This window comes from Gasterosteus aculeatus, chromosome 9 (genome assembly GCF_964276395.1).
Source record: "Gasterosteus aculeatus chromosome 9, fGasAcu3.hap1.1, whole genome shotgun sequence".
NCBI lineage: Eukaryota > Metazoa > Chordata > Actinopteri > Perciformes > Gasterosteidae > Gasterosteus > Gasterosteus aculeatus.
Window position 1 is genome coordinate 13991320 of NC_135696.1, and position 24687 is coordinate 14016006.

A 24687-nucleotide genomic window follows, 5' to 3' on the forward strand; every position below is an offset into this window, starting at 1 on the left:
TCTCTCTCTCTCAATATATAAATATACCTATAGATATATATCTATATATTCTGTTATAAACGTATTTTCTCAGGTGCATTCTCTTTGGAGGGATGGACAATTGAGAGTGGTCTTTTACTGTCAGTGGTTAAAAACAAAAAGGCTTTTAGATTTGAATGTCTAATGTGGAAAAATGTGCCTTTTTTTTCTAAAAGTGTCTTTTAGAATTCTTTAAAGCATACCGTGCGCTAATGGTTCATCATAACTGGTCAATACGTCAGTGGTCTGTATTATTGTAACACAAGTACAGGTTCTTGAATCTTTGCAATTGTTTAAAAACTGTAAATAATACAGGTGTGTGATAGGAAGTGAAAGGTTAATCGTGATGATTTGTTAGAGCGAAGGATGTTCTACTACCATTGAGGATATCACTGTTAAGCCATCTATAAATCTCAGGGTCAGCTGAAGTTGATGTGCAGCACTGATGGATAAAAGCATGCAAAAGCACTTATGTTGCATCAGAATAGTTTAAGTTCATAGTAAGGACTTTTCAATCGAAACAACGGTCCAAAACTGCCCGAGTTCCTGAAGAGACGTCAACTGTTTAAACAAATCCTAAAATCCTAATGCAAAAGAAATGCATCTCACACAGCAAACATTACTTGAGAAAGACTCACAGGATGAAGCCGTGGGATCTGACATTAACCACCTGAGGGCAGCAAACCCTGGTAAACAAATTATACATCCAATGAGAAGCCATTTAAATGTCATACCCTTCAAAAACAATGAGTGCAACATAACATTTCAACCTCAAACCAGAAATGACAAGTTTAAGAATCCACTTAAGGAGGATAAATGATGTTGTGATTTTATTTCCCCAGCACCTTTTGGCTGTTATTTGACATCCTATGACCCAATTCTGATTGGATGTAGAAACGGTGATACCTAAATGAAGTAGTTGGTACCCTCTGGGACACTGTTTTTGCATTGTAGAACCAAATAGCCTCCATATATACACTGGAGTTATTGTAGGCATCTCATATATTTTCAAACATATTTAAACGTGAGCTGTATGTACAGAGGCAGAAGCATTAAACCATTAATCTGCATCTTAAAAAAAAAAAATCAAACCTTCCAAAATAACGTATTTTCTTCCCATTCCAGTCAACACAGTAACCACTGCGGTTACATTGTTTGTGATCACCATGGAGGTGGACTGACCTGCCACCAATCGGCTTCCCCATGAGTGTATCCACGGTGTACACATTACTGCTTCCTCCCCTCTGGATTCCTTCCTGGCCAGCATTGACCAGGGAGGAATTAAGCCACTAAGCAGTTGGAAGTTATTGATGCGAAAGCTCTCGCCGCACACTGCCGTCTGCCTGCATGAAACGCAGGAATCCGGTGGAAAGCAGCTCGATGGCTGCTTGTGAGTCACAGCTAAGTGATTCTGGCATTACTACAGAATTAAACATTCCCGGAAGCCCTTTGTCATTGGATAGAAAGGCAGGAAGGCACGTTCTGCCGGAGGCCGCCTCAGCAGTGAGCAGTGTAATCTGATTCCCTAAATGAGATTTTCATCATGATTTGGATCTATAATAAGTTTGTATGTTTTTTGTATTTTCTCAGAAATTAATATTTCTTTGCACTTCATATTTACATATAATTTTCAGTCTCTATTTCAACATATTCTGCCTTTTATTTGTTAACCTTACAGTAGAGATACTGCATGATTCTCTAGTGTTCTCCAATAATGATTTGCTTCTTAAAGCAACGCCAATACTCTGAATACTCAACTGGTAAATACTTTGCGGCCAATAACCCCGTTCCGCCCCATCCTATCTGGATGTCTATTGTATGCGCTGACTCAGGCGCTGTAACAAGAGCCCGCTAAGTGTGTGTGTGTGTGTGTGTGTGTGTGTGTTAGTGTCAGGTTGTATTGACCAAACAGTGACTTCACCATTAAGGTGGGCCTTACTGCCCCCTCAGCAGCTTAGGCCTGGAAGCACAGCTCAGGCCTTTTCAGTGGTGCTTACATTTACTACACAAAAATGGGCTCAGAGTGCTGCTGCAAACCTCTTTAGATTTATAGGCTTGAACTACTGCTCAGAGGATGAAGAAGAAAAAAAGTCATTTATTTCTAATTTATTAATTAAGTTGTGACGGGTGATATGATGCAAATAGGCTAACAATAGTATATATATTTTTTAAATATATTGATATACCAGTACATGGTATGAAAATGCATCTGAAAGCAAAAAGAATATGTACACAAAGGGAAAGATCAGGGAAAATGTTTTGAGAAAAACTTTCCTTTTGGTGAGGAAGATGATCGTATTGATAATAAGCTCAAAACCAGCCACTAAAACCCCACTGAAATGTCTCTGCTGCCACTTTATACATATCGATATATTACATACAATAACACAAACACAGTGGGCGATCACACCTCAGCACTCACCTACAGCAACAATACCTCGTTGTGCACTAGAGCGTGGAAGTGATCAAAACAACCTGCGTCACCGGCTATTGCTTATCCAAGAAACCTCATTTCCAAACATCATAAGTGCTTCCTGCAATTTGAGGCTTTTCCCATCAGCTCTCAGTCATCGCGTCTCCCCACACACTTTTTACTGTTGGACGGCCTCCAACGGCGGGCCAATGTGTGGAAATCTGCCACAGAGATGGTATCCGTCTACATTTATGTGGTCTGCGCACAAATACGGAGGAAAAGTGTGTGAAAAGAACAGTGGATATTTACCCAGTGTCTTCCTGCGTCCCGCTTACACCGCAAACAGGCAAGAAATGTGTCCGGACCAATGAATGTGCCTTTTCTCCTGTATTGATTCCCTTGGTGTTTTGCTCTGCGTGTGTTACGTGTGCTTTGTGTATGCGTGTGGGTATGACGGTGGCTTATAAAATATTCACCTCTTCTTCACATAAATAATGCAGTAATGCTCCTCTACAAAAAAATGTGCTTACAAACAGTTTGTCCCTACTAACTCACGGCCTTCTCTTTCTTTTTAAAAGCGTCATGTAATAATGCTGTTAACTTCCCTGTAATAGCAGGTGTGTCATTTCATTACATCTCCCTTAAATACGAGGGAAACTTGTGGCACTTCTTTTTTTCCCAGTTCCTGTATTCTCATAACTAAGCGTACTAAACATGTATAGCGGAGACGCAGACTGTGCATATCTTTTACTGAATGTAAGCAGATAAATGCAGAAACAAAAGAATAACGGAACAGAAACAGGGAAAAAACAGTTGCTCCGTGTCCGTCCTCCAAATAGCACTCAGTCAAACAAATATTGGTCAATATAGCTTTTATTTCAGCAAATCATACATACACTGTAAAAAATGCATCTGTATCATAACCGTAAAACATAACAGAGCTGTGATGACGGTGTGTGATTGGTTGAGAGTGGCTACAGTGTCTGAGGTCATCAAAATGATTTGCATGTCATCGCGCTCATGAAACAGTACACTTTGAGACTAAAACCGTTTCCGTTTCTTAGAGTGAGTTGAAATTCCAAGTTAAAAGCAATGAAGGGAGCAAAAAACTAAATTACTGGACAGTTAGATGGCACTTTGCAGGTCTTAACGTGGAATTTCAATGGATGTTTTTATTCAGAATGAAGCCCGAAGGCAGATTATGGATTGAAAATGAACATAGGAGCTAATCTAACTAATCTATCGACTTGTCAAGAATACACAAATCTGGGATCAGTTTCAGTTCTCAGCCCTGACAGATATACACTTTAAGTAGTTAGAGCAGATCGGGTACAAATCAAGCTTTTAAAACAAAGTAAGAGCAAAACACTGTAAGATAATCATCCCTCTTTTCGTATAAAGCTCTCTAAACCAAAGCTTCCTCTAGCCGGTGTGCTAATATAAAAACATCTTTTAAAATCCAGCAGAATCTGGTTGTGTTCTTTACTCCTCGACTGCTAAATGTATGTGTGCTTTTCTACATTCTAGCTATCCTATGGATCAAATCAAAAGATCTGAAATATGGCCTATGTTACACCATTGCAAGAGAGAGACCCAAAACACAAGCCATATCAAAACCCAAATGGTATCAGGGAACGGACGGCTGAGTCCCAGCGAGCTTCCGTCCGTCCATAAAGCATGCTTCTCCCAAAGTCCCCGCCGTCTGTCCCCACCGGTCAAAGGCACACCTTTACCCTTCATCCCCAGCCAGACGGTTTCAGGAGGTCTGCAGGGCTCTACGCCGTTTTAATCCCTTTGCAAGAGAGTCGTTCAGTTAAACAAGTGTGCTCAGATAACGTGAACTTGCAAAAACATAAACTCCTCTTCTGAGGCCCGACGAAGTTCCCTTTTAGCCCACTGAAGTATTGAAGGAGAGTTTGTTTTTTTAATTTTTCTCACACAGACTCGTGTCTCAAGCACTTTATTTAACTATGCAAGTGTAGTTTCATCTGTACACGCTTGAGGGGCGTTTTTTCTTCCCTCAAGCTCCATTTTGTTTTGAGTTCCACAAAGGTTTGGCCTCTGGTTCTACAGACTGAGACGACATCACGCAGTATTAGACATGCTACAACAAATCTGTTTCATCATCTGTCTTCAACCAACAATGGATTAGAAAAATAGATAACAATAACACCCCATCACCACCGGCCAAGCAGTAATTTGTTTTTCCTTGTTGCTGAGTCTTTGAGATGATCTGACTTGATTTGTGTCTCTGTGAAAACAGCTAGCATGTCGGTTCTGATTGTTATCCCAACTCGCGCTGTGTTTTCTTTTTTCTTTTTTTTGTTGTTGCCTTAATTCTCCTAATGAAGCATGTCTAACTCTTATCTTGTTTTTCCACATAGTTACAGTCACGATTACAAATCAAGATCAAAAGAAACCTAAAGAGTGCAATATATCTACATCATCGACATCCCACCTATACACAGGAACATTTGATAAGGAGTAAAGGACGGCGGGGGATGGGAGGAAGAGGAGGAGGAGGAGGAGGAGGGGAAATCTCTTTAACATTGCGCCGCAGGCATCAACAGACTTAGGCATCAGAGTGCTGCACAAGGACACAACACACTATAAGACATGGACTGTCCAAAGCAGGTGAGAGGTCTTTGCACAGATGACCGAATCCCAAACACAGGATCGTGTTCTCTGATTGGCTGGTGTCAACCAATCACATTTTATACTTAAGAGAGGAAGAGAAATCATAAACGTTTCCCAGGATTTTTTTTTTTTTTTTTAACTTATGAACAAACAACACACAGAGAGTAGTCCGTAGGCTGTTAGTACGATTATCTGCCTGGGGAGTCACCTAGAAACGTGCAGTTTGACCAAACAAACAGTTTTCTCTTTTTTCTTTTTTTTTTCTTTTCTGTTTTTGAAATTACGACAAATACTCGTCGTTGTCGTCGTCGTCGTCCTCGTCTTCATCGTCCTCGTCGTCCATGCCGGCCTGGTCGTTGAGAACGAAGGAATCTTCGTCATCGTCGCTGAACAGCGAGTCTCCGCTGCCGAGGTCGCCGGAAGACTCCAGAATCACGCCTGGAGAAACGTACGAAATCTCAAAATTAAAGAGAGCTGTTTTGGGAAAATAGGTAGTAGACACGTACGCACGGTCAATAATAGCCAGTTAGCTCAACATAAAACCATCGAGTGCGGCTACCTCAAGGACACCGTGACCCGGCCTAGAAGTGCATGAACCCAATTAAAAAATAATTTAGAAGAAGAGAAGAAATTGTCCGTTAGGGAGCTTTAGAGGTGTTATTTTGTAACCTTTGCAGAGAGCCAGGCTGCCTGTTTCCACTGCTTTTGCTTCAAATTGAATTCTCGTCATCATATAACTGTTGACAGACAAGCGAATACTACTATCTCAAACCTAGATCTATTCCTCTAACAGTTTTATGTTCCAAATACATAAAAACACAAAAAAAGGGAAAGTAGTTATTAACACACATTGATTAATTACGTCCTACGTCCCACGCATACTCAACCGCAAATAACACTGCATCTCTTTGTTGTCTTACACTGACACATGACACACTATTGGCCTACCGCAGTTTGCAGGGCCATGCGTGCGAGAGCTGGCGTCCTCGTTGCCATAGCGATCTACACACCAACACTGGCCGCTGCTGCTGTGGCACTGGTGGGACCTGTAGTAACCTTCCTCATCACAGGATGGCAGGTACTGACCTGCGAGCCAAAGACACACGGAAGACACACAGTAAATCCTTGCAACACACTGTTGGGTTTTTTTTTTCAGTGTGTGCATGCTCAAGCGTCTCACCAATCAGTTTCTTCCCCGCTTGCTTTTTGTTGATACTGGACAGCTCTTCTTTACACGGGGAATCTGAAAGGGAGAGACATGGGAGGCTGGTAGCAAACTGCACGAGTCTGCTTTCCTCGTGGATGCATCTGTTTGAGTGAATTTGAATTCCTTTGTGTCATTTTTATTCAGCTGTGCAACAAGGCATGAAGAGGCAATGGTTAAGCTACATTTTGAAACCTGTGCATATTGATAGTAGTGCCTCTTTGCATGGACAATTTACTTGTTTTTTCCCTCTTGTGAGTTTCTTATTACTTATTACTAGGAAAAGGTTGACATGAAATCAGAGCTTGCTTCTAATGTCTTACAGCACAAGCCACAGAGAGTAAAGAGGGATAACATATCCAGGTGTGAACGGATTTTAGATGTCTCCAGGTGTTGCATGTCAGTGCATGGCGATACCGTACCTGTGTACCTCTGGAAGCATGTGCACCACTCTGAGCTGGTTATGACTTTGTCCATGTGCGTATCGCAGGATTTGAAGAAGGCGTCGGAGCACGGCTCGTTCCTGTCCAGGTAGAGGCTCTTGATCTCCGATTGGTCCAGCTGGACGTCAAAGTTTGTGTCCAGCCGGGGGAACATCCAGCCCACAGGGTCCTTACAAATAGGGGACGTGCCAACCTCAAACTCTGCGAGGAAAAGTGTTAAAAATAGAGAGAAATGTGGGTTACTGAATGTAATACATAAAGGGGGAATTTCGTCTAGACACAAATCTGTGTTTTATCCCCTCTATGATGTATTTTCTGGTTTCTCTGCTTCGTTTATGGATCATAACTCACTGTTCTTCTCTGGCTTCTGGATCTTGCCTCTCTTGTGGTTGCCATTCTCATGCAGCACCCGAAACCAGTCCCTCAGACGATTCACCACCTCCTTCAGGTCCGACTCGCTGCACACTGGGGAGCGACAGCAACACGGGTGATTAATGGTGATCAAGTGGCGCTTTACTGTCCGTTGCGTGAGGGAGAAGTCCCTGGAACTTGCAGGGATTCTGTGTCACTTCATCAGGGAGGGAGGGTTCAGCTTGTCAAGAAGGGGCCGTAAAAAGAGGGCTTTGAATGCCATGAAAGACTTTTTAATTGAGGACAATTTACTGTTTCTCCAGCTAAGTCTCCCAGCCTTCGGTGTGCAGTCATGTGTGCAGAACCGTGTACCTTTCTTCTCTGCGGAGCTCTGCTCGGGCTGGGAGGGGCAAGGACACATGCCAGAACACTTCACAGCGATCTTCTTTCCCGTGATGCACGCCTGGTAGTCCAACTTACACTGAGCCGGGAGCGGGAATGAGACAGATGGGACGGGACGGGAGAGGAAGTGAGATCAGGATGTGGGTCTCATCCAGAGGAAATGAAAAAAAGCACCTGCTCACACGGCCTTTATGTGATAGAGGCTGTGGCCGCTGTTACCTTGGTGGAGTAGGAGTGGCCGTCAGTTCCGCAGACGGGAGAGGGGTGAACCACAGGGCAGGGTTTGCACTTTGACCCTGGACTCTGGTACACGCTGGAATCTTTAAAACTAAAGAGGACATTTAAAATACTCAAGTTACAACCGGCTGTATTACTCCAAACGCTGCATCATCGGCACCTTTATATTCCCTGCTTCATCCCAAACATGGTTTTCTAAGCATTTTTCATTCGTGGTGTATTTTCTTATTCCTACTTCAATTTCCAAAATGAGACAGCGATTTGGGATTTGTGTGTGATTATTTTCTTATTTTCTGCCACAGTGGTAATTGTGTTTCTGGTGAGAATGGGAAAGGAGGTCAGTATGGCGTTACGGTCCTCCGTCCAGTCTGCAGACGGACACACACACACACACACACACACACACACACACACATACAAAGCCCATTGATATCACTTGGCAGGACTTTGTGTCCGTTGTAAGGCGGTGCCAGTGCTCGGGGTAATTGGACTAAGCAGTAATGTCGTACAACAACCCACGAGAGAGCGGGGCAACCAGTGCGAAAGCTAGAAAAGCCGGCCACCTCTCTGATGTCGTTGCTCATCCTGCCGTGTGGATAAGTGAGCAGAAAAACAAACAAAACAGGGAGGAGAAAAGAGATGGGAAGTAATAGAGATTTGATAAATCTCGTTCTTGTTTCATCACTGGCACGTCTGAATGTCACTTCAGAGGACCGCTCTGAGACGGCAGGACATTTTAAAAGAGCAAGTGTGTAAGAGTGTTTGTGTGCGTTCTTACCTCACTCTCCTCTGGCTGACACAAGTGGCAGTCTTATAATCCTCGGACACGCACACTTTGTGGCGACTGCACTTGATCTTAAGACAGGGGTCTTTGGCTGGATCAAGTCCTATAAAACATGAAACAGGGATATGGAATGAGAATTGTCTCCATTTGTATGTATTATCTGTGTCCGCCTTTCTATTGAAAGGGCTTTCAAGAAAGACCAATAAAACTCACGAGCATGAACAGAAATAGATCCATGCTTCTTAGCTAAACCTTGTACTTGTTTTTAATTTCTACTTATCCACGCTGTGGGGATAGGTGTTAAAGATCTCCATGTGTGTGTGTGTGTGGATGTGACAATTCTAACCTCTTCACACACTGGCAATGTCTCTCTCACGCTGAACCAAAAGCCATAATACCATTAAGTATCCTTAAGACTAAAAACAGATGGAACTGTTAATAGGCTACTTCTGACCTCACAACCTGCACCGAGCGTCAGTCTTGTGCGCTATTACTGATATCCTAAACTGATCTGGTATCAGATCTCACGGTGAAGTGCCAAATCTGGCTTTGAGAGCTGATTTTAGATCTGAGGGCTGAGGCTGAGGTCGCTATATTAGCTGGTACCGAGTAAGACAAACTTGCCGTTTTCTGACCGCTTTAAGGGCCTCAATTGTGCAAATATGACGCAGGAACTAAGGTGCTCTGCTGATCTCAGAACAGTCCCCTGTGAACGACCTTCTGCTCTAAAGAATCTTAGTGTAATCCCTGGGAAGCTTTAGCAGATTATCCTGCCAGCATCCTCCAATGCAGCATCTAATGCTTTTGTTTCCTCGAGTGTGTGTGTGTGTGTGCGTGTGTCTGTGTGTGTGTCTTTGGGGATGCACTGATAAGCGAGAGTGAGGTCGTTCATGTCCTGATGTGCCTGAGTGTATGTGCATGACCACCAGTAACTCATTTTTTTACTGTGATTACATAAATAAACAGATTTTTGGAAAGTTGGAGCTATAGCTTGGAAATAACACACAATCCTTAAGCAAACAATGGGTTATTTAGCGTGAATGCAAATGTATAATGAATGTTTTCACAAAAGAGGTACATGAGATGTTCACTGTCCTTTTCCTACTGCTGAGAATTCTGATGAGGGAGTAACACATTTAATTGGTTTTAAATCAAGCCCAGTGAGCAAGAAGTGATGTTTTAATTTAGTCTTCATGTAACATATCTAGGCGATCTTGACTAAGTGTAATTCTTTTTTTGATATGTTGTTCTCTTATACTTGCATGACCCATGACTATAAACTGCCCTGCCTTTTCAGTAGTTAGTGCAATTGCGACCCAATGATGCCGAGCACATACTGACTCTGAGCAACCTTCCATGGCCTTTTACCAATAGGTGGCTCTACAGTAGCATCATTTATCAAATTAGCTATGACTTAATGAAAATAAGTGGGACTTTATAATCAAAAAATAAAACTTGATTTAAAGATATTTTGATATTTGTTGTGGAGGAGGTGTCAGGGATTTATGTCCTTCTTAATGTTTTAAGCCAACAGCGCAGCCACTCGTGGCTCGAACACCCACCTTGATCGAAGGGCTTGGATGGAGTCCATGTTCCGGGCTCCTGAAGAAGTGTAAAAAAAAATTTTAAAAATACATTTACTGATCAAAAACTTAATGTAGGAAGAATTATACATGAAAAATACCATAGACTATAAGCAGCCATACAAACCTCCACTTCCTTTAGGAGAAAGCATTACAGAGAGAGAGAGAGAGAGAGAGAGAACAATGCATTCATTTGGATTAAGTTGGTCTTTCTTTGCATGATGAAATAAATTGACGGAAATTTAGGAAAACACACACTGTGGTCTGAAAACACGGAGTAGGCTTTTATGGAGCCGAGATAATGTTGATGTGATGGCAGCAGCTGCATGCATAAAAAGGGTGTTTGTGTCTGCACCTACTGCTTAAAAATACCGTAACGTCGTCTCAGGTGTGTTTTGTTTGTGTGCCATACGGGGAACTATAGAGAGAGAGGATGTCACACAGAGCGGGCTGAGTAGCTTAGAGACGCGAAAGAAATAGAAACGTCTAAGGGCTTTGGTTTAGGTGGTGAGAATTCAATCTGAAGTTAATTGTCGGTGACTGACTGTGACTGGCGTTAGAGAAAATAACAAATAAGGTTAAGTGAAGGCACGAGGCTTTCAGATCATTAAAATGGGGCCATCTTAATGATGGTAAGCCAATGAAATAGTTTTCAGAGCAGAAAAACCTGAACATTTATTTGCATGTGATGTGATTGACATGAAAAAAATACCTGTTTAAAGTTTGTAATGTTTTGCATTGTTTAGTGAATTTATCAACTTTAACAAACTGCCATTACAGAGTGACCTTTACATATAAAGTCGTTTGATTGAAGGCTGAACTGTGACCGCTGTGGAGAAATGTCGACTCTTCCAGGTGTGACGCGATATATTGGAGTAGTTAAATAAAATACTTAAAGAGCATGAAAAGAAACCAACGCAATGTCAAAAATGCTTTACTCTTTTTCAAAATGATCAGCAAATTTATTCTTTTTGAAAACCTTCCTCTCTAAAAACCAAATGACTCAAACATATTCCCGTTGAGTTGCCTGGTTTTAATAGAAGGACGAGGAGAAGACACACCCGGGGGGGGTGTTAGCTCGTGATGCAAACGTAAAGGAGATTAAGAAATAGTCAGTCAGTGTGCCGCTTGACGCCGTCTGAGTTCAGTCACCTCATTACTCTCAGTTCCTTCTCTGCGGCATTCTTTCAAACCAGACACAGCGTTTCTCTCTCATTCTGTCACAATGATTACCTGATATGCACGCACGTGTGTGAGTGTTTGCCTGCGTGTGTGTGACTCATTCAGATCTAAATGCCGGATCAAATAGAAACAAAGAGGAAGGAGGGAGAAGAATTATCAGCGTAAATCCCACAGTGTGGCCAACAGCTCCGTATTGAACATTCGCACATTGTTCTACCAATGTGCTCCTCCAATAGAATGTCAAATTAAAGCGTGATATTCCAACCTGTTGCCTGAACAGCAGTGAGTGGAGGACGTTTCCCGAAGCTTAATTTTTCTTTGGTGCAAATTTCTATGGACACAATTATCTTTAAAGTAGAGAGTAGATTTATTGTACCACTTTGTTATGTTTCTTCTACATACAATTTAGCAAGCAGAAGGATGAGGAAGACAGCAGAGAGGGGGCCAGCTGTCATTTACAGCTTATGATGCGATGAAAAAGAATAATGCAGCTAAATGCTTTAGAAAAGGCCTTTGTTTCAAAACAAAATTCATTCAATCAACTATTGTAAGGTACACACATCCAAAATCTACAGCGGCAGCTGCTGTGCTGGAACAGAACCAAGTTCAAGGCTGCAATATTTGCGAGGCCACAAGTGATTGAGGGAGTTTGTGTGGGTCAAAGGATGAGTGCGTGAGTCCTTAGTGAGTTGTAAGGTAAGTTTTAGGAAGTTGTAGTACAACAGTTGGCTGTGTGGTTCTTTGCCACTTTGGTATAAACGTTTGGTTTAAGTCTGGAAGGTTTTCCCCGTTGACAGGTCGTGTGAATGTAAGAAAGGCTCAACGCTGGTCGCGATGTGGCAGCAGATTGACTTCCTGCAGTACATCATTGCAGTTTTGCTGAACACTTTGTTCCAGGAAGCTTAAGTACGTTTGTACACCTGAAAGCTTGTTGTGAGATGCATTGATGTTTCCTGTATCAATGTCAATTTTATTTATATAGCACTTTTAAAGGCCAATGGCCAGCCAAAGTGCTTTACAGGATAAAAATAATCGGCAGCAATAAACAATACAAGCAAAAGTAAACCAACGAACCAGCAAAAAACAGTAAAACAGTAAAAGGCACACAAATAAAAGATCCAATAAAGGTGACTTAACTCAGCCAGATGTAATTACGTTATTATATTTGCTTTTAGTCAATTCAGTTGAATTGTGTTCGTGTCTGTGTGTCTAGTTCAATTTGAAACCGTTCGCCACAAGAACTCGGTTATTTTTGAAAAAGCAGGAAATGACCCGTCAGCACGTCTCCTCCCGGTATCACTTCCTTGTGATACCGGTGGACAAGGTCAACTCTTTCTAATTCCTCCCACCTGTCCTTCATTTCTGTGTGAACGTGCATCTTCAACGCCGACTCTCCGTTCCTCATCCACTCCTCCCTCTTCGTCTTTCACTTCTAAAATGGCCGTTACGTTGCGTTAATGGAGAATTCAACAGTGGTTGAGTGATTCTTACATTTTGAATTGAGCAGAGTAGCCTGCTTGAACATCACAATACGAAGAAACCCCACAAGATGAAAGGTTAGGAAGCATGAAGCCAAATAGAGAGGTGCTTTTGCTTCTTTCTCCCTCCAGCACTGCGGACCATTGAGACTGAATAATGAGAACATTGCATTATGGGGGCCAAGCCCTTTAGACCAGTCAAGACAACAAAAGTGCTTGCGGTCCGATTCCTTAATGGAATCAACGGAAGCATGTAGGGACACACAGGCGTACATACACAAAAACACACACCCACACGCACAAGCGAATGAACTTATCACCGCAACATTGACTGTAGCGCCAGGATCTGTCAGCACTGCAAAGCATCAAATAACTGGATGAATGCCCTCACCGTGCAACCAACCAACCAACCGTCCACTTTCCAAAAAACACAGAAATCCCCAAATTCAACATTAGAACTAATGGCCTCCTGAGTGCAGACTAAAAATAGAAACTTTTCAGTTTATCTCTATCCGGTTCCACCTCTTTTCCTCTCTCGCCCTTGCAGTTATAACTCTCTCTCTCTCTCGAATGTGCACAAACACACACATATACACAAGTGTGTTTATTCTGTTGGCTAGCATCCCAATGAGCTTGAGTGCATTCCGATTTTATTATAGAAACAAGTCTATAGATAACACGTTGCCTCTGACAACCACTTTTCTCACCTTTACTTGAGATTTTTACACGTCATTGCCACTAATTGTGCCCTAATGACTTCCTGACCTCGCCTGGCTCATTGCGGCCTAACACTAACATCCAAACAGGAGGCCATCATATGAGCGAGTTTCATTGCACTGGCTCCGCTCGTCTTGCTCAAGCTTGTCGCATGCACGGCCAAACACACACGAATATTCACTGAGGTGCTTTGAAGTGGAAAAGGCCTGAAGCTCTGTACCTTCCCTATCATTCACCCTCCACGGCACAAACAACAGAGAGAGAGCGAGAGAGCGAGCGAGAGATAGTAGAGGGTGATAAGGTGTATTCTTCTCTAATGAGGCAGGCCAAAACAATTTACTCCTACACTGCACAATTAAGAGCAACATGCTCTTTATCACACACCATTCATTGTGTATTACCGTACTCTGTTGAACACGTCTTCCTCCCCGGCGTACATGTTGCTCGGTGGAAGCGCTGTGAGTAAGCCAGGGAACCAGAAAGGGGAACAGAATGTCTGAAGAATGGAGGAGATGGCAGCAAAGAGAGCCCCGGGGCCTCTCCAGACAATCCTAACGGGACGCACAGTAAATCAGAGGCCAAGATCCTATCTAGAGCAGGAGACCCGCTTATGGCGCTTGCTGAAAGATGAAAGCCAAAGTGTGAAGTACATGCACATGTAATCTCAGTAGAGGAAAGTTTAGCAGAGAGTACCGGAACATGAGATTTGCATTTCTGTGCTGGACAACTGTGTTTATGTGATATTATTACTAATATCTATGTGTGCAAGTAAAGAGTTTGATCCCAAGCTAAAACACACAAACTACCATGATGACGGTCAATCACATTATAATTTAGTCTTGAGGTCAACAACAGGATTTGGTTACCCAGGTGTTTTCATAATGCATTTGTATTTATTTTGCCTTCTAGCTAGTGATTGCTAAATTGTTACTCTATTGGAATGGAAGGAATACCTTAACTAAAGGGGACAGTAGTAATCTACATGCTGCTACAGGAAACATTTGTAACTCTGTCACAGAATATCAGGGTAAACAGGTTTCTGTAGACAAATTTCATGAAGACGTGACTTCCAGAAAGACGAGGAAAGGGTGCGACATGTTGTTTTCAATGTCTGGGAAAAAAGGGCTTGAACATCATCTTAAGACAAACCGCGCTTTTCCAGTCATAAAATCTTCATCCATGAACCCCACTTTTTACGATTTTGATTTATGAAGAGTAAATGGATTTGTCAAAAGTGAAAAACTGTGTTTAGGCTATCAACAAACTACACCACGTTGTTCTAATAGCCCCTTGTTAGCACCCCCTCCCCCTTCTGACACTTTTACTCTTAAATGCTTGAAAGTAGGGTTCTCTCCAGCTAGCGTGAACCACAAACTGTATTTCGGGCATCTTACAACAAACCCATTCAAAAAACCCATTTACTTGCAGATGAGGGGAACAGAAGTGCAAATGTGCTGACCGATTTTCTTTGTTCTGGGGGTCGTTCCTGCATTACTCTGTGGAGGGATGACTCTGTTTAGGCATACATGAATAAATATGCTTCAGGCTTGGTTGTATTCATACAATTCACAGTGAGACCAAAATAACTTAATATATTTGAGTTAGATTTTGGTTATTGGCATAAATATTAAATAATAAAAGATCTAAAAAAAAAATCCATTTTGGAACTAAGCACTGTGGTGCAAGCTGTGCTAGTTTTGTGATGCGTAAATCACACATTAGGATATAGTGACTCAAAAACTACGCCATGTTTGCACTTACAAAGAGAAACAGCAAATAGTTACTTTCTAGGATGTAATCAAGCATGTTCATCCAGCTACACCTTGGAAATACATGGATATATAGGTTATGTATCTAAGTACAATTAACATGACAGCTTGGTTTTACTATATGTGCCATCAAGGAGAAAAATTAAATAATGGGCCAGTGCACAATTGGAAACATGGTGTAATTAGTATAAAACAAAGAACAGATAAATGAGCTTGCCAAGACGTATTGTCACTGCTTCCAAAATGTTTGTATCAGTGTTGATGAAGTCCTGTGTGCAAGAATGCAAAATCACGCAGTGACACACTGAGAATCTGGGGCAAATCAATAAACAGGAAATGACAGGCTCGCACATACACACAGAGCACATAATGTGCACCACCTCGATCTCTGATGCCAAAAGCCTCAAGGTTAAAACACAACTGTTAACGCACAGAGAGCTTTCAGTCCCCCGCTATGCACTTCACTCTTTCATCTTTGCTTTCTCATTACCTCGTCCCTCCCTCCCAGGTATCCTTCTATCTATCCGTCTGGCTTTTTCGTTCTCTTTGGAATAGGTAAGGTCCATTATCCTTGCGGTGCCACTAGAGGGGTATTTATAGACCTCTGTTTGAACACAATCACCAAGCGCTCTCTCTCTCTCTGTCAATTTGGTCTCCAAGAGTTCCAATTATCTTACAGAACACACGGCCAGTCTCATTTCCTCTCTAGCATTCGGTCCCGACACCTCATTTGCATAATCCAAATCCTGCTCAACAGTAGGACCTGCGGTTACTCACATGGGTCCACCTCAGCCGCTGGGTTCACACTCTTACAATAAGAGAAGGTCAAATGGAAGAAAAGCCTGTAACAAGGTACATATAGGACATGTGCCTGCCCTTATCTTTGGATATTAAAGTAACGCTACTCCTGCTTGGTTTTATCCATCTATCTATCCAGGAATACACCAAGGGCTCTAGTTCAGGAAAGAACATCATGCATGTGTTTGTGCAACATGCACATCTTCTTGTTTTTTAAATGCTCCTGAGCCAAAACGTTTTGCTTCTAAATGTATGCGTGCACATTTTATGTGCACAAATCTTTTAATTTGTTTGTGTGTGTGTGTGTGTGTGTGTGTGTGTGTGTGTGTGTGTGTGTCTTTGTCTGCTTGAATGAGTGAGTGAGTGCAATGGCGAGCGTGTGCATGTCTTGCTAATTGTATTAATGTCCAAGGACAGGCATTGATCGATTGATAATTTTTTCATTACTGATGTTGATAAAAACAGCACTTGCTTCCAATACAATATAAGGCATGATCCAATCGAAATTGGAACCTGTACTATTATATTGTCATTTTACTTCACTTGCATAGTTTTGTGCGGTATAGAGAGCTAAATACCTAAAAACAACTGAAAAGGACCACATTGGAATGAGTGAAATGTGCCAGATGTTATGGCCAACCAAAAGCTCCATCCAGCTATGAACAACAGTCATTGTGTGTTTAAAGTTGGATCTAATGAAATAAACCGCTGTATGAACCAACACGTTAAGTATCAAGGCCAAGCGTCTCCCGGCAGCACGCCTCGTCTTCTGGGACCCTTGGAAGGCTCCTTGGCTGACAAGGTGTCTATTCCTCTAAAGAAAAAGCACATCCAGGCCTCACTGAAGCCCCCCCCCCCCCCCCCCCCCCCCCACCCCCGCTCCATAGACCTGCCCATAATTAGGCCCCATTTCTGGGACTCGGTAGGTCCCCTTGGACGGGTGGGCTATATGTGCATGTGTGTTTTGCACAGGCCTCGGCTTGTCTCTGCTATGGCGAGGGAGGACCGCGCGGGGATCTACTGACAACGAGAAAACGAGGAGCGCGTGATCACAAACCACTGAGCTATAGAGGGGGGTACGGGGGGGGGGGGGGATTACGAGAAGCCGATGGCGTTAATAATAAAAGACAGACTTACGTCTCTGAATTGATCCCATCTGCCGGCGAGCCACTTATCATCCAAAAAATTGCCGCTGTCGGAGCGGGCGGAGACGCGTCCGAAGGAGACGGCGCACAGGCACAGCGCGGCGACGCACAGCATCTGCGGACACACAACAACATGCGGCGCGGTGAGAGGACGTCGGCATCGCGCCGGAGGACACGGCGACATCTCCATCTGCATCGCGTCAACGATGAGCGGACCCCGACCCCCCCCCCCCCCCCCCTCCACCGGACGCGGCGGTGTTGTTTGTGACGGTGTTTGTCTCCCCTACCTTGTCGCATCAGCTGCTATCCAGACTTCTATGCGCTCGCGTTTTCTGTCACTAGTAATAACAGCCCCCCCCCCCCGTCTCTCTCTCTCTTTCCCTCTCTCTCTGTCTCTCTCTCTCGCTCTCTCACTTCGCACCGGCTGTCTGTGTGCAGCAGAAAAACGGGAACGCGCAAGGCACCGTGCGCGCGGCCCAGCGCTCTGTCCCTCCTTTCATTTATTTCCTCTCTCTCTCTCTCTCTGATGGCTCACTGTGGGCTGTTATCAGGCCGCCGCAAAAGTGCCTTCCTCTGAATACCTCTTGCCATGCTGTGATAAACTAGAATTGGTTCATATCAGGGCAGAAATATAGATTACTAACAACGCTATTGATGATAAGATTAAACTATCAGAGTTTCTTTATGGGTTTCCTTGACTTCAGTATACTTGTGAGTTCCAAACACATTCCAGAGAGAAGTTAGGAATGAAATTGAATTGATTGCCACAGATGAAACAGTCTTCATAAGAATTGAAAAGTGGAAGCACCCTTTGTCAGTGCACCAGTCCATTCGCCCTGAAAACCTCCCCCCTCGGAGTGGGCATGTGTGCCAGATGTGAAATATCATGACTCTGTAAAGAGGGCAGAGGAGAGAACGATACGGGACCAAGAGAGCAAAACCTAGCAAAAGGTGGAGAGCCAGTGAGAGAGCAATGATATTACTTCAAGGCTCTTCACAGAGAAGCCTGATGGTCAGGTCAAGGCATCATTATGCACAGTTGCTGTAGAAACAACCTGGACCTCAGCTTCAAATTTTTCATCTCCGTAAGAGGCTGTTGTAAAAGTGTGTGTGGGCATGTGGAGAAGGCGACATGGGTGCAGCTATTTGAAAGTCAAATTATAACAATGAAGCATGCATGACTGCTTCAGGGAGGCGCACGGGAAGGTATGGTGGGGCGAGATGGTCATCTACGTTCACGCAGGCATGTACGGACGGGATCAAAGCTTTTTGTGTTCACTGCAACAGGAAGTTAGCGTCATCTAAACAGGAAACATGGTGGTGGAGATGCCTTTGTGGTTGGAGGCGCCTCGAATTTGCAGCCCGCTTTGTTCTCTTGGTTCAACCCAAGGAGATCTGGTCTGGGTTACAGCAGCTGGAGTTGGGTGAAGATGGAGCTGTGCAGGACCGTGCACGACACCTCCGTTATTGCTTGTACATTATGAGATTTGTGCAAATGGAAGCCGCAAATTAGGTGTTTTCTGTTTGTTTGTGAGAGTGTATGTGAGTGTGTTAGTGTGTGTGTGTGTGTGTGTGTGTGTGTGTGTGTGTGTGTGTGTGTGTGTGTGTGTGTGTGTGAGAGAGTCTTCCAGCTCAGGGGTTCATGCATTATTCAGTCACAGACATTAAAGATGTAGATGTGGTCAGAGACATATGAAGGAGAGCAGAGAGCACACACCTACACACACACACACACACACACTTCTGTTCTGGATTAGTGAAACTCTTCATAGATCTTTCATTCCACTGTCATTTCAGTACATTTGCACACTCTTGACTCAATCTCTACACGAGCGGAGATAACAGATGAGAGATGACGAGATGAAGGAAAAATAAGACAATAAAAGGTGTGCGCCGATGTGTGTGTGTTTGTACGGTGGAGGCATGCGACGTGTCTAAAGGAGCTGGCATTTCACAGCCCAGCGACTCTGTTTGCTGTGCACCTGATCACTGAGACGCTGGCAGGGGGGGAAACGAGGGGCAAGGCGAGGTGAGCTGGGGTAGAAAGGAGTTTGGGTGCGTGATAAACACTGTACTCTACGTTACCATAGGATATGTTGACATTTACCTGTATAGTCAAACGTAGTTGGACGCCCCGAACCATTATGATATATGATACCTTTACGTGATTGCTAAAATTCAGATTCTATGTAGCACAGTAACACGTTTTCCACCAGGCTGCACAGATTTGCTGCCAGTCTGTGTGTTGTTGGCAGTGCGGTGTTCCTTAATTGGAGCTGAGAGTTTGTTCACGTATGTGAGCAGCAGCTTCTGCTTGGCGCTGTAGAATATGAATCCCTCTCTCTCTCTCTCTCTCTCTCTCTCTCGTTCTATCCGGCTAAATTTAATACATCTTAATGGTATGGCTGTCAATCAAACAGTATTGGGGCGTTAAATTACAACGTTAGAAATGATTGAGTTTTATAATGATAATGTCCCTCTCTCCCGCCTCCTCAGTCTGTTTCCATGATGATGTGAGAAGAAAAGGTACCGAACTAGAGAGAGACTCAGGTGCGTCTAAATCTTTGATTGGATTCCTTGTAATCTTCTGTTCTTCACTGAAATGAAACATTTGCTGTGTGTGACTTCCTCTCTAAAGGTGTATGCGAGTGCATTTGGTTTGAACACGGCTGTGTGTGTGCAGTGCGTGTCTTTGGGCGAGAGCATGAGAAGGGTGTGTGTGTGTGTGTGTGTGTGTGTGTGTGCGTCGGAGGGGGGTGCGTGTTATCTTGGAGAGCAGACGTTTTGGAGCGTAGCTGTGACTATGAGGTCAGTGTGAGTCCTGTGTTTTAGCCCCAGGATGAGGAGCTAATAGCGGAATAATGACAGAGAGGGAAACTGCAAGCAGGAGATAAGGCAGGGAGAAACAAAATGGCCATTGCCGAGAGGGCTGATTACAGAGCCAGCAAGAGAGGAAAAGGAGCTAAACAGAGAGAGAGGGCGAGAGAGAGAGAGAGAGGGAGGCAAATAAAGATGGAAAGGGGGGAGCGACAATGCAGGATTAGCGATGTGTGTATGAATGCATGATCTGACCCCTTGACTCCAGTAAGTTTTGAATTATTCCCAGTGAACCCCGGCCTTTTCTGTGACCCAGAAAGTACAGAAATCCTTCCAGTTATGATAGAAAAATCCCCAAATAGAGAACGTAGCTGGCTCTCTGAGCCTGGATGTGATACCTAAATGGCTCTTTTAGCTGCATTTTAATGCATCCAGCTCTACTTTTCCATTTCAGTGTGCATTCACATATTACGCCATCTGTTTTCCCCACAATCAGAAATGTGTCTATAGTTTGAAGTTTAAAGTCTGGGGACCGAACAGGATGTCTTTGAATGTAGCTCGCAGTGCCACATGACACACGTTAAGGACAGTGCATATTTCGAAGACTCTTTGTACCTTTGTTCAGGGAATAGACGTGCATACAATTAAACAAATTAAAAAGAGTGCTGCCGAGTATTTACAATATTCATGGCATCGAGTGTTTTTACTGAACTGATGTTTCCATACTGCAGATTTCTTTGCCTCCGGTGTTTGTTCTCCCCCCAGTGGGGATTGACGTGAATTACACCAAACACAAAAGCGTTGTGACTGAAGCACACTTCCATGACGTTCACCACAAAAACCGGCATGAGAGGCACAATTCCTGAAATAAGTTGCTCATGCAGCCTGCGGATGGCAGGTCCATCGGCCGGGTACGACCAGCCATGAGCACAACGTCTGCACACTTACACAACTAATAGCCTTTATGTGTTGTGTTTGCTAACCGCCGACAGTGAAATACAACTCAGCTAAAATTACCTGCGCATGAGAGCTCACCTGTAACCAATTCGATCAACCGTCATGCACAGCTTGAACAAACAAGTATTGGGGGTTTCTCTTTAGTGTGCACAACAAGGGAGAGAATAGATGAGCTTTCCTCAATGTATTTGTATTCACAGGGTGCTAAATGACTCTTGATAAGTGATTTGTAGCATGTGGGACAAGCTATGCATTTGGTGTTTGTAAAGTAGTGATGCATAAAATGTTTTAGTTTATGTAGTTTACACTTTATTGTTTTCTTTTGCGAGAGATGTAAAAGCAATTGTATTTGTGGTTCTGTTGTCCTTTTCTTTTTTTATGAGTAGGGTAGCAATTGCAAACAAAAAGGTGAAGTTGAGCTCTAAATCAAATGAATGCATAACTAATTAAAAAAATAGATTTAAATCACATTTTGAATTGAACGTATCCGTCTGGCTTTCCCTCTCCAGGCAGGTCGGGGTGCAGGATAAACTACAGTCCAGTTGCAGCACAGATCAGTCTCTCCGTCCACAAGTCTTTATACGCTGTACAGGAATACCTGTACCTGTAATCTTCTGTTTTTGTTTCAGGTTTTCGAGCAGGTAGTGAACGTCATGACGTGGAGGGGTTTCTTAAGTCCGGTGAGCCCATGTTGACACACGTAATAACGCCTCAAACATTTCCAGAGACGCTGTCGGCAAAACACATGGACAAAGGCTGACTTTATCACATGTCCTTGGTAATGGCTTACGTCCCCATTGCACCTTATTAACTTCTACACGGTGTAACTTGATTGCTTCTCAACACACAGTAGATCATTACACACCCATCACATTCACTTTTCTCATTTGCTTGAACACATTTTCCCATTTGAGAAGTTATATTTTCGAGGATGTAACTCAGTAATACTCAGAAAATACAGGTGACATATTTCTAGAGGGTGAGGACGGATCAAGATAGGATTAAATTGTGCTACATCAGATATTTGAAAATGATGCAAGTAATTGCAATCCGCTATGAATAGATGTTTCCCTTTTGCTCAGCATAGTTAACGAAGAGAGTTTTGGGAGTGTGAGTAAAATCACATAGAGTTAACTCATTTACAAGTCACGACTTCTGCTGTGCTGAGATTGGGATGAGGACGATAAAGGAGTTTCATTAGGTATGTCTTTGCAATGGAGAAAAACGGTTCATTCATGTGAATGAACAGTTTTTTTTCTTTGCATAATTCCAGGGAGCTTATTTCAGATAGCTACAATAATTGGCTTTCGTGCTGCCCTTAACTCAATCAGAATAGACATTCTGGTTTAAGGCTCAATTCACTGAGCCTCATATGAACCCTCATCTTTACAGTATTTCCTCATGGATCAAAAGTTCCCTTTATTGTTAGTCTCTGTCTTACACGGTAAACATATTTATAGAGGTCACAGTTCTTTCAACAACTGTTTTACAGATGCTTATTTACAGGGCTGCGGAATACTCCAAACACTGTTCAGGGTCTCATATAGTGATGAGGACATTTTAATTTGTGAAACCAACAATTTGTAGACTGTAGCTTCATTAGCTTCATTGGGCTCTTCAGCTCTGTAAACTTCACAACCATGAGGACAACGGTACAAATCAACATACCACAGTTCACCTGTACACTTATTATGACAAACTGTAATAAATGAATAATTAACCACTTTCTATGTATTAGCTTTATATGTTTCAGTCACCATTTTTTAGATCCCTGAGTAAATCCCAGATGAAATAATTCCCATTAAAAATCCTCGGATTCCCCACTAAGATTGAGTACAGACTTCTGACCAGAGTTTATATAAGGGATTGTCCTTCCTTATTATTCAAACTGTAAGACACCACAACCATGAAATCAGCTACAACCTCATGAGGGATTCGTTCCAGCTCCTAAAAAATAAAAAATATCTGTGGACAACTGAAACACCGTCAATACTCCTGACACAAGCAAGCTCCTCCACAGAGACGACTACGTGCTCACATTTCCCCACGTCAGCCTCTTTTTCTCCAAAAAGAGCGCTCAGCCGTCTATCGCAGAGCACATGTACAACGTTGTCTGGCCCCTGCAGACCTCCGGGTTGTTCTTCAGCCGCCACTCATAAGCAATTATTCATATCCTGCCACGACCACACGCTGGCCTGTCCTTTCCCTGCGGTCATCGGGCCGTCACTCCACACGGCCCAGAATGCTGGGACTTGTGACGAGCCGACTGAGCAATGACCTTCCCAGTGTGCGCAGAACAGCAAATCCCTCCATGACCCGCTGCCAGAGGAAACTCATCCCCCATATCTTATCACATGTTCCCCCTCTGACTGAATGTTACTTTCCATAAAATATCCTCCATGAAACCACCTCATGTATTGCTCTTCAAAGTGAAAAGCAATTCAAATCTGCACACACACACACACACACACACACACACACACACACACACACACACACACACACACACACACACACACACACACATACACACACACACTGTGCAGTCAATAGCCAGCTTATAAAACCAAGCTAATGTCTAATACAGCCAGCTGATACTGTGTCCAACCCATTAATATCAATGAGGGTATAGAGTACAGTATTGTTTGATCAATTGCACGCTAAAACAATCAAATCATTAACTGTCGCAAACACTGCAGGTTTCACTGCAGAACTTCTCAATTGCTCTGCCCAAGGTTTTTAGATTGTTTTCTTAAAACTGTTATTTAAAAGGAGTTAACAGTAAGAACTGACTTTTTCTTACATTTCATGTAATAGTACTGTTTGTCCACTAGGGGGGAGAATATAACCTTTACAGAAGAAGAAGAGTTTATTTTATGGTTCTTGTTTTGCTCCCAGTGGTAATTTCTCCAGTTTAAATAGTTTTTACTCAGCAGATTTATGATGAGTGAGCAGTTCCCCCAAATGAAGACATCAAAACATTTGCTTTGCACGTTAAGTTTTACAATCCAATCCAATCTCCTTCTGCTTTGTCATGTTTACCCACTTGTTCCATCAGTCATCTCTCTGTTTGCCCCTCCTACTCTCCCTGCCAGCTATCCCTGCAGCATTTGACTTCCCAAATATGCATGTAAGTCTTAGACCCACCACCTTCTTTTGTCCCACTCACACACACGCACACACACACACACACACACACACACACACACACACACACACACACACACACACACACACACACACACACACACACACACAAACACGGACACCCGCACCACCACACCTCTCCATGGGAGAGTACTGTCATGCTCTGTAGATTGGGTTTCCCAGGGTGATAAACTATTGATAGCAGAGCTCAGGTAACACACCTGATATCTGGGGACACGGAGAAAGGAAGGGAACAGGACGGGGCGAGGGGGCCGTAAGAGAATATAAGAAGAAGGATGTAGGGGTAAGGGGGGGGAAGGGGGAAGAGAGAGTGTAATTGATCAAAGTGGGACAGAGAATCGTGGTGGGAGATGGTAAAGACAAACAGACAAACAGAATGTGAGTCAAATCTACCAAACAAGCTATTTGGGGATGGAAGGGGCTGGGAGGTTGCTCGGGCCCAGCAGCTAATAGGGGCATATTGTGATGAATCAGGGCATAGCTGAGGAAATAAGATGCGTACAGCTATGCGTGCATCGGAAGAGATTAAAAGTGCGTGTGTGTGTGTGTGTGGATGACTGATGGGTAAACAAATGCATCACTGT

General features: G+C 43.3%; 1 protein-coding gene across 1 annotated transcript; it reads right to left on the reverse strand.

Annotated features, from left to right (window-relative positions):
• Nucleotides 1-3286: 3286 nt before the first annotated feature.
• spock3 (SPARC (osteonectin), cwcv and kazal like domains proteoglycan 3) lies at nucleotides 3287-17699 on the reverse strand. Its single transcript, XM_078109013.1, has 11 exons — nucleotides 17449-17699; nucleotides 17154-17276; nucleotides 10052-10091; nucleotides 8484-8592; nucleotides 7688-7796; nucleotides 7439-7547; nucleotides 7067-7180; nucleotides 6695-6916; nucleotides 6249-6311; nucleotides 6017-6154; nucleotides 3287-5506 (listed from the first exon to the last, which is right to left on the reverse strand). The coding sequence occupies exons 2-11, from the start codon at nucleotides 17274-17276 to the stop codon at nucleotides 5349-5351; spliced, it is 1185 nt and encodes a 394-aa protein (XP_077965139.1). The 5' UTR covers nucleotides 17449-17699; the 3' UTR covers nucleotides 3287-5348.
• Between the last annotated feature and the right edge of the window lie 6988 nt (nucleotides 17700-24687).